Genomic DNA, 10,862 nt, shown 5'->3' with positions numbered 1-10,862 from the left:
AAATTAACATCACATCAAACATGCAAATAAATTATACAGTAAAAATCTACACATTAAAATGAGATCCTAGGAACTGGAACCACTAAATTTGGATTTATAGAATTCAAGTTATGAATTTCCTAAGGTTTAATGTGATTAAAATAGGATTAGATGATAAATTAATTTTCTAACTGTTTTCATGTCAAAACAGAGATACTAAATGGTAGAGAATAAAATTACAAAATTTTAGGAACTGGAATGGTTCAATTTGGAGTTCATATGAATTTTCTACAATTTAAACAAGTTTCTGCATTTAAATATGTGCTAAAACTATTTTCTAAATGATTTTCCCTGTTTTATTAATTATCTGGACCGGGCGTCATTTTCTGGTAAGCACAGGGTTCTCGGTGTAAGTTTTCTAAGACACAGAGCACAGTACGAGTGGATGGCGGGTTGATTACTGCTTTCCTCGGGGACTCGTTAACAAAAAGTACCCGCGAAGGGGTATCGGTCAAATCTGGCCGCACGATTAGAAACCGAGTGCCAGGATTAAACCCCAAACTGCGCGAACCAGTACGCAATCAGGGTCCCTGGATCCCGATCCGACGGTCCGCGTTTAATAAATTCTAGATCGAATCCCCACCACCGGATACCGCATCAACGGTCACCGATTGCTTCGACTGAATCGTTACCTAGCTCTAATCCTAGCCGTCCACGGCCCGATGAACAGACAACAGCCACCCGTATGCATCTTCGCGGACAACGGCGGCGGAGCGGCCACTGCACACGGCGGCGAGTCGCCGGAGCGCCACCCAGTTTGTCGCCCCGAGGTGCGCCCAGCTTCAAATTCAGTGGAAAAGAAAGCGCGAGGTGAAGCGAAACGGTCCAGAGGCTTACGGGGAATGAGAGATGTCCGACGGCGGCTGTTCACAGCGCAGGGCAGAGTCATGGCACCGAGCGGTCGACGGTGAAGAATTCCGGTGGAGCAGGTGGTTAATCCCGAGCAGCGCGGACACCAACGTCTTTCCCAGAGCTTACGGAAGGTCCCTAACCAATTCGACCGCACGGACGACGGCTTAATGGAAGCTTCCCTCCCGCAGCGACGGAGCTCGGTTTCCACCGCCCACCCGGCTATGGTGTAGGTCATCACGGGGTCCGAATTGGGGTCAGGTCACGATGCGCACGGTGGTCGATAGGGGGAAACGAGCCAGCGCCAGCTATATGAGGGGGCAGCAGGGTGGACCGCGCCGATCATGGTGGTTGCAACGATCCGCGCGAAAATGACGGCACTACCAGAGGGTGGTTCGCGGACGTGGCCGAGTCGATGGCAGCGGGGACCCGCTAGCCAGCGAGACGCCCAGTGAGGCGAGTGGGGGGGGTTGTGCCAGGAAGGTAGCAGGGAGGCGCGGAGTTCCGTTACCGAGCCCGCATTCTCGGCGGAGAAGACGGATTTGACACGAAGGGTCCGCAGGTCGGTGACTAGAGGTGATTCAACGTAAGGCTAGGAGCGCGCCTGTCACGAGGGCCCCACCGGTAAGTGATCCAGTGCGCGCGCGTGAAGGTGGGTGGGAGTTGGGCCGCGCGCTGTGGAAGCAACAGTGGGCCGAAAGCGAAGTTGGGGCCCAGTTAGGGTAGTTCTGTTTTATTCTTTTCTTTTCTATCTCTTTTTCTCCATTTTCAAATCCAATTTGAATTCAAGTTTAAATTCAAACTTTGTGAATAACTTGTCCTCAATTTGAAATGTATAGTTTAATAATATAAGTGTGAAAGGTATTTATTTTGATTTTTATTTTATTTTATGTAGTATTTTTCTCAGTTCTTCTCTTCTCTTAATTCAAACCCTAATTCTCAATTTAGGATTCAAACTTTCTAGTAATTATTATCTTATTATTATTATCCTTGTTATTTTATTTAATGCACAAACAAATAAACTCCAGCATGATGCACAGGTTATCTATGTGTTCTTTGTGTTAATTGTCCACTTATAACTAGGGTTGATCACATGTGATGATAAGTAGAGGACACAAATTACTGAGATTATCTCTATTCTCATTATTGCACTTTTGAGTATTACATGAATAGGGCGAAACTGAAATTTACAAATATAAACACAACTACAAGCCGGGTTAGCGTTAGAAATATAAATGAGTCCGAGAGAGAGGGCGCAAAACAAATCCCAAGCGAATAAGCAAGTGAGACACGGAGATTTGTTTTACCGAGGTTCGGTTCTTGCAAACCTACTCCCCGTTGAGGAGGCCACAAAGGCCGTATCTCTTTCAACCCTTCCCTCTCTCAAACGGTCCCACGGACCGAGTGAGCTTCTCTTCTCAAATCAAAGCCGGGAACAAAACTTCCCCGCAAGGGCCACCACACAATTGGTGCCTCTTGCCTTGATTACAATGGAGTTGTGATCTCAAGAACAAGTGAGAAAGAAAAGAAGCAATCCAAGCGCAAGAGCTCAAATGAACACGGCAAATCACTCTCACTAGTCACTAGGGCTTTGTGTGGAATTGGAGAGAATTTGATCTCTTTAGTGTGTCTAGAATTGAATGCTAGAGCTCTTGTAGTAGTTGAGAAGTGGAAAACTTGGATGCAATGAATGGTGGGGTGGTTGGGGTATTTATAGCCCCAACCACCAAATGTGGCCGTTGGGAGGCTGTCTGCTCGATGGCGCACCGGACAGTCCGGTGCACACCGGACAGTCCGGTGCCCCCTGCCACGTCATCACTGCCGTTGGATTCTGACCGTTGGAGCTTCTGACTTGTGGGCCCGCCTGGGTGTCCGGTGCACACCGGACAGGTACTGTTTGCTGTCCGGTGTGCCAGCATGGGCGTTTCTGACCCCTGCGCGCGCAGAGCGCGCATTAAATGCGCGGCAGAGAGCCGTTGGCGCGGAGAAGACCGTTGCTCCGGAGGCGCACCGGACAGTCCGGTGTACACCGGACAGTCCGGTGAATTTTAGCGGACGAGCCGTTGGCGTTTCCCGAAGCTGGCGAGTTCCCGAGGCCGATCTCCCTTGGCGCACCGGACACTGTCCGGTGTACACCGGACAGTCCGGTGAATTATAGCTGAGTCGCCTCTGGGAATTCCCGAAGGTGGAGAGTTTAAGGCTGAGTCCCCTGGTGCACCGGACAGGTACTGTTCACTGTCCGGTGGCACACCGGACAGTCCGGTGCGCCAGACCAGGAGTGCCTTCGGTTGCCCCTTTGCTCCTTTATTGAATCCAAAACTTGGTCTTTTTATTGGCTGAGGATAAACCTTTTACACCTGTATAATCTACACACTTGGGCAAACTAGTTAGTCCAATTATTTGTGTTGGGCAATTCAACCACCAAAATTATTTAGGAACTAGGTGTAAGCCTAATTCCCTTTCAGCGTCCTCCACGCGGATCCACCGACCAGCTTCGCGGACCGGCGACCCGGCCGATTCGTGCGAAGACGCCGCCGCCGGTCGTCTCTGTCCGCCGGTTCGTCGTCTGCTAGGTGCAGGTCAAAGGGACTTCATCGATTCGGCGACAGATCTACGCTCAGCCGATCTGCGTCATTCGAGCTTCAAGGTCCAAGGTATGTGAGTCGCTTCTCCAAGTTGTCCACCTCGGATTCAATCCGTTTCCCAAAAAAACCTACCTTCGATAACCACTAGGGTTTACATGTACTTAACTTGTTTGACTGGTACGATTTATGTGGTCGTCGCCAACTTTGACAGTTAGGGTCAAGGTTAACTTGGTTCTCCGAATCGCCCATTGTTTATGTAGAACAACCAAGTCTGCTATTATGGTATACTTAGATCTGAACCTATACTCAATCACGTCTTGCTAACTGATCCGTCCTAATCATGTACAACATGTAAGCTACTTTTAGTATGGTCCATAGGAAACAACATTCAGACTGTTCTGTCATTTCCATATTCCTCATCCTCGTGTGCTGAAATTTGTGTATCCACCATATTGTCGCATGTGAATTTATTTGCAGTCATGTGGTTTGTATGTTGTTTGCTCAATGTTGCTGGTACACAAATGAATGTTCATCTTCCTATGCGAACAACTAAGTACCAATAACCGTTGAATTCCCCAACAGAACCCCTTGTTTCTTGCATATCCTTTTCTTTCAATTGGACTAAGTAACTCTGTCTATCAATTGGTCTCAGTGAACCTACAATTTCGAGTAGTCTTTCCTTACATGACTAAGCATTGCATGCAACTGACGAAACCTTTACTTATTATGCAGCTTGAAAATTTTATTTGATTATTTGACGTCCACTTCAACTAATTGAGGTTCTAAATCCTTTTTCTAGTTATTTGTTTTTAATCAACTGCATAAGTCTACTGTCCATGTATGTTGTCTGTGCTTTCATGTTTTTTGTGCAACTTTAGTTTATTATATGCAACCAACAGATGTACCGAGGCACGGTTGATGTGTACAAATACTTTAGCAGTTGATTAAATTGCAACCAACAGTTGTTAGGTAACTACCATGAAAACTTTAGTTTATTAAATTGCAACATTGGTTTATTATATTGCAACCCACAGCTGTTTGCTAACTGCCATGAACACTTTAATTTCACCAATTAGTAACAACACTGGCACTAATTTTTTTATGTATGCACCTTGTCTAGCCAAGGAGCTACTGGTTGAGGATACGAATCAAGATGAGCAACCATGATGCCAAAGTGCTGCAACACTTGGTCCTCAATCTTGCATCCTCAGTGGAAACCGGTGCTTTCAATATTAGAAGCTTTCTAGAAGAGGCTTTCCATCATTTGGGTGACGAGCATTACCTTCTGAATGCTCTACTTGCAATTCGAAAGGAGGTAGACCTGATGGAGCAGGATGCACTTGAGAGCAAAGCAAGGTCTAACCCAGAGAAGGAGAGGATGGAGGAACAAATTAACCTTGCGGAGGCTGTGAAGCCAGTGCCTAGACAATTTAATTTCACCCCCCCTTCCTCACCAGAATTGTATGAGGCCAGTGACAATGACCCGTACGACTCGGACAGGTCCACTAGGTATAGCATTTGGAATCTGTAATTGTGGTACCTAGACCATGGTCTTAGTGGTAGTAATGCATCGAAATAAAATAGGAACTTCTGTGTTATGTCTGTGATGCATGGGTAACCGATGTAGGAATGCTCGAACCTTATGTTTCTTTTGTATGAACCTTATGTGCAATGGTTCATCCTTAAGTTCCTTCTGTATGAACCTTATGTCGAATGCTTAATCCTTATGTTCCTTTTGTATGAACCTTATGTGCAATGCTTCATCTTTCTGTTCCTTTTCTATGAACCTTATGTGCAATGCATTAAAGTTTCTACTTTATAGTACAAGTTTGTTATCTGTTGTCCAAATTAATGTATTCCTGTATTTCGTTCCAGAATGGCTGACAACAACACAAACACACCTTTTTGACCTACTAGTGCCAGCCCCAATTCAGGTAACCAAATTTTTCCCCCACCCATGTGGGATCCTCAGATGTGGCAGGGCCAAGGTTTAGACCCAACACATCCTTCTACATTTACTAGTCCTACATCCCATATGAGCAATCCTACCTGGTCCCAGGGAGCTAATGACCCATCTGCATATACCTTTCGTAGTCCATGAAACCCATTTTATGGTATGATGAATCCTGGGGGTCCTCCACCACAAACATCAGTCGGTCAACCCCAGTTGGTACCACCCATTCCATGTCCACAGGTCTCTACCCATGTTCCCAACCACACTGACCCTATCAATTTTGAATCCGAAGCAGAACACAGTGTCCAGGAAGTTAACAGCCCTACCAAACCTTCAGACACACCTGGGACATTTAGAAGGACAAAGGAACAGAACTTCAAACCTGATGAAGACCTATTGCTTTGCAAAACATGGCTAGAGATTAGTAGTGACCCAGTCATTAGCATAGGGCAGAGGAAGGAGGGGTTATGGGCTAGAATTGAGAAAAGGTACAATGAACTTAGAGGTGAGTTTCCAATGAGACTGAATAGGGCTCTGAGCAGCAGGTGGGACAAAATAAGAGCTGAAACAGGCAAATTTGTTAGATTCTACACTAGAGTCCTAAGGGAAAACCAGAGTGGCCTCACAGATAATGACAAGGTACAATAACATTCATTTCTAATACTTAATGTATGGTCATGGTTTATGTGTACTTACTGTTATTCGTGCACTGACAACTTGTTATAAATCTTGTGTAGACTTCGAAAGCCGCAACTCTATATGCTACCTCACAGAAAAGCCTTTTCATTTCATGCATTGCTGGACGCGCCTCAAAAATGAACCGAAATGGGATGCCATGGTTCATCGTCAGAATCATCGTCAGAATCGTCAGAATCAAATTACGTTGCCAATTACATTGATTTATTTCTTTTAGCCTAAATGTTAAGAAGTAGTTTGTTTGTGGACCAAATTCTAAGGTAGTTGGAGACCTATCTAAAACACCCCTAGGTCCGCCACTGCCCTTATGCATGCATCTATTTTTGTTAAAAAAAAGATAAGTATTTGGGATATAGGATGATCTTATTTTCTGCCATAATACATAGTTAAAAAACAGTGCACTTAAAACCTCCAAGGGTTGAGTATAGTTTCCGGCCTCAACTAAGAAATCGTTTTCTTTTCAACCACCATCAACTATTAAAACCAGTCAATTCCATCCTTGACTAAAAATTTAGAAAGGTTTTGTGTGACGTGACATTAACATTGGCACTAGACAACAGACAGATAGTATTTCAGTGAAAAAAAAATGCAGAAATGGCTTAAGATTTTTTTTTATAGTAGTCTCACATATGTTATATCATATCTTAAGTCGCATTTTATATATGTGAGAACAAAATGTAACATGGTACACAACACATTTTCCCTCTAGCCCTAAACTACACCTTTGCTCGGTAGGACTTGCGCTTACATGTGGGTGATGTGTTTAGTGTGTGCACACGTAATAATTAGTCGCCTTCGTAACAATAAAAAAAGTAAAGGGTAAATGAATTACACAAAACCGAGACGGCAATGCGCACACAACTATATATGTAAGCGTATGAATAATGTGGAGATACAGGTAGGAAGCAAGCCACTAACTATGGGTTTAGCTCTTGTTGAGAGAGTGACAGGTTGGAGCGGAGGGATCCTACTTTTTGGCGCTTGTATGTTGATAGTACTGATCTGATCTTTGTAACCAGTCTTAACGGGAGCAAGAAAGTAAAAAACTTCTCGTCCAATAATAATTTGGAAACGAAATATTCAGGAGAAGCTGCTTTTTATTATGTGACTTCTCGTGTTCTCCTCAAGCCATTCTGTAAATTATTTGGTAGAAACGGCTTATCATATAGTGAGAGCTATTTTTCTGTATTAAAGTATCAAAGACAAAGACAAAGACAGAAACAGAGCTAGTGCTGGAAAATAAGCTCGAGGCTCGTGAGCCGGCTCGCGAGCCTCAAACGAGACGAGTCAAGCTCATTCTTTGAGCTCGTTTTTGCAGTGAGCCGAGCCGAGCCGGCTCGTTCCAGCTCGCGAGCCTTACAAAAATGATCAATTTATAGAATAATAATATTAGATAATTTTATGGATAATAACTCATTTTTTAGTCTTTGATGATGAATATATTACAAGTTATAATTTAATTTACTCATAATGTTGAATGATGATTCTATGTTTCAAATTTATATAATGTTAATTTACCAAATAATGCAATAATAAGTACCACAATATGGCTCGCGAGCCGAGCCTCTTTCGCCAGCTCGTGGTTTAGACGAGCCGAGCCGAGCTCGGCTCGTTTTCGACACTAGACATAGCTGAAGCTACTATTTATATCTTGTTCTCCGTAGTAAAAAATTGTCTCTGATTTTAGATGTTTTTTTAACAAGCCGTTAAAAAAGGTGTGATTTTAGGCCCTGCCAAACGGTAGCAGCAGAGCGGGTCGCAGGTTGGTTGGTGTTGGTAGCGCGAGTGCGCGAGGCTCCGTCCACGTCATCACGAGGGCCACGGCTTCTCGGGTCCGCGACCGCTCGAGTCGACGTCGTTTTGGGTGTGGTTGGTCCGGGCGGTCGTGATCAGCGAGCTAATCCACGACGATGATTCGTTTGGTTGGCCCGTTCGTTCATTTGTTATTCATTCACCAACCCCCCTTGGCGCGCATACCTACCACGCACCGAATAAAATAAACAAGACGAAAAAAATTGCAGTTCACTTGTCACTATTTTTTTTGTAGAGAATTACTCCAGCGTACTCCAGTAGCATAGCAGGAGAAGAGAGGAAGCAAAAAAAAAAAAACCCACTAGTAGCGTGGGTCCCGCCCACCGAGCAGCATTGACTAGTGAGTAGTGACCGGGACACTGCTAGCCACGGCGTGAGGCCTTTGAGTTTGAGCTGCTGCTAGCCCGTATTAAAATACCCTCTTTGACCTTACCGGCACTCTTTGCCTCCGTCTGCTCTGCTGCCCTGCTGGCTTGGTCTGGCGTTACGGCGGCCTCGCTGCTGGCGCTGTTCGGTGGTTTGGACCAACCGATCGAGGAAGACTATCGTCATCACCCCTCCTCGGCGCCACTCACCATCACCACCACCACCGGGCGTCAAGGGAAGAAGGCGTCCCCGAGGCCGAGCCTGCTCTTACCGGGCTTGGGGAGCGAGCGTCCAGCACCAGCAGGCTAGGCCAGTTCCCCTTCTCTTCTTCTCCGCGATTATTTTTCCAGTCAAAGCTGTGCAGCGATTGATTCCTCGTCACTTACCGATTGTACCAGGCCGGCGGCCGATTGAATTCCTCGTCGAGGCCCCCCTCGGCAATAAATTGGTGCGGGGATTTCCTCCCTGACCTAACCGGCCAGCCAGCAGGTCGCGGTCGAGGTTCTCTTCTCGGCTCGATTTCCTCCCGCGGCGGAGGGCCGGCCGGGTGGAGCATGCGTCGCGTGCGGGTGTCCTCGCACCAGGCGCCCGTCCACAAGCTCGGCGACGGCCAGATGAAGCTGACGCCGAGGTTCCGCCTGGCGGCGACCCCGGCTTCGTCGTCGGGTCCGCAGCAGGCGTCGTGGGAGGCGGCGGAGGCGCTGATCCCGGGGCTCCCCGACGACGCGGCGCTGAACTGCCTGCTGCGGCTGGCCGTGGAGTCCCACGGCGCGTGCAGGCTGGTGTGCCGGCGCTGGCGCCATCTCCTGGCAGACAAGGCCCGGTTCTTCGCGCAGCGGCGGGCGCTGGGGCTGCGCGCGCCGTGGCTGTTCACGCTGGCGTTCCACCGCTGCACGGGCGAGATCCAGTGGAAGGTGCTGGACCTGGGGCAGCGCAGCTGGCACGCCATCCCGGCCATGCCGTGCCGCGACCGCGCCTGCCCGCGCGGGTTCGGCTGCGTGGCCGTCCCTGCTGCCGGCGACGGCGGGGACGCGCTCGTGGTCTGCGGCGGGCTGGTCTCCGACATGGACTGCCCGCTGCACCTCGTGCTCCGGTACGACGTGTGCCGGAACAGGTGGGCCGTGATGGCGCGGATGCTGGCGGCGCGGTCCTTCTTCGCCGGCGGCGTCATCGACGGCCGCGTGTACGTCGCGGGAGGGTACAGCGCGGACCAGTTCGAGCTGAGCTCCGCCGAGGTGCTCGACCCCGCTGGCGCCGGCGCGTGGCGGCCGGTCGCCAGCATGGGGGCCAACATGGCGTCGGCCGACTCCGCCGTGCTCGGCGGCAGGCTGTACGTGACCGAGGGGTGCGCGTGGCCCTTCTTCTCGGCGCCGAGGGGCCAGGTGTACGACCCGAGGGCGGACCGGTGGGAGGCGATGCCGGCGGGGATGCGGGAAGGGTGGACGGGGCTGAGCGTCGTCGTCGCGGGACGCCTGTTCGTCGTCTCGGAGTACGAGAGGATGAAGGTCAAGGTGTACGACCCGGAGACGGACTCGTGGGACACGGTCGGCGGCGCCCCCATGCCCGAGCGCATCATGAAGCCCTTCTCGGTGAGCTGCGTCGACAGTAGGATCGTAGTCGTCGGGCGAGGCCTCCACGTCGCGATTGGGCATGTGCGGGAGGAGCCCGCTGGCGGCGGTCCTGGTAGCAGGGGAGCGCCAGGCTACTCCGTTTGCTGGCAGGACGTGGACGCTCCTAAGGAGTTCAGCGACCTGACACCTTCGAGCAGTCAGATTCTGCATGCTTAGCTGCTTGTTGAGCCAGCCAGCCACTGCCCACTGATGAGACGCGCAATCGAGTAGGATCTTTTCGAGTCTCTATTATAAGGAGGGAGCTGGAGATGTAAAGAAATAAACCGAGGCTTTTCAAATCGGGGAGAGATGAATTGAGGCTCTTCTGCCTGGTTGTAAGTAGATTTGCTTGTCCAGTTTCTCCAACATATCTGTTGCTGTGTTTCGCTCTTTGGTGTTTCATTGGTCAGAAAAAAAAGAACTGTTGCTGTCTTGCTGAATCCACCCTGCAAAATAAACGCTCGCTGCTTCGTAGCTTGTACGCTGCCCATTGCCTAGCTGTTTTGCTTAATGATAGCATGTTAGGAGTTGATTGGGGTTCTGGTATCCTCATCCTGCACTCTCTGCAGGTGCAATGCTTAGCATTGCTTCCGCAGTCGTCACACAGAATGGCAACAGTTCCTGTAAAGTTTGAACCTGCACATCTTCTTTTTTGTATGTAGGGAGTTCTGTACCCTGCTGGCTGGTTGAATTTCACTATGTGCTTTGCTGATATGTACTTGTATGCTAGAAGATGCTTTTTATCTAGATAAAACGGGAACAAGAGGAGGATTGGGCAACTTGCCAAAGGGAATCGCTATCTTTTTTGCCCCTCCATGCAAATCAAATTACTTTGTCATGTTATCCATGCGGACATGAGTTATGACCCACGATAGCGTTCGAGACGTGGAGTGGATGCTCCAATCTAGATGGACCGTTTGCTGAGGAAAGAACATGGCTGCTCTCGGACCC

General features: G+C 48.6%; 1 protein-coding gene across 2 annotated transcripts; it reads left to right on the top strand.

The window, feature by feature from the left end:
* The first annotated feature begins 8,379 nt into the window (after window positions 1–8,379).
* LOC107275234 (F-box/kelch-repeat protein) lies at window positions 8,380–10,353 on the top strand. 2 transcript variants are annotated; one of them, NM_001320506.1, is made up of 2 exons: window positions 8,380–8,610; window positions 8,700–10,248. In NM_001320506.1, exon 2 carries the CDS (start codon window positions 8,856–8,858, stop codon window positions 10,086–10,088), a length of 1,233 nt encoding a protein of 410 aa, NP_001307435.1. In that variant the 5' UTR covers window positions 8,380–8,610; window positions 8,700–8,855; the 3' UTR covers window positions 10,089–10,248. The 2 variants fall into 2 exon arrangements, with proteins under 2 accessions (NP_001307435.1, XP_023156332.1); XM_023300564.2 differs by having other exon boundaries at window positions 8,396–8,605; window positions 8,700–10,353.
* Window positions 10,354–10,862: the final 509 nt, after the last annotated feature.

Source organism: Zea mays, chromosome 7 (assembly GCF_902167145.1).
Source record: "Zea mays cultivar B73 chromosome 7, Zm-B73-REFERENCE-NAM-5.0, whole genome shotgun sequence".
Taxonomy (NCBI): domain Eukaryota; kingdom Viridiplantae; phylum Streptophyta; class Magnoliopsida; order Poales; family Poaceae; genus Zea; species Zea mays.
Note: the sequence above shows the minus strand (reverse complement) of the source record. Positions and strands in the feature narration are given on the sequence as shown.

What these genes read in the sequence shown, in the direction of transcription:
- LOC107275234 (XM_023300564.2), top strand. Translation starts at nt 8,856, where the DNA reads ATGCGTCGCGTGCGGGTGTCCTCGCACCAGGCGCCCGTCCACAAGCTC.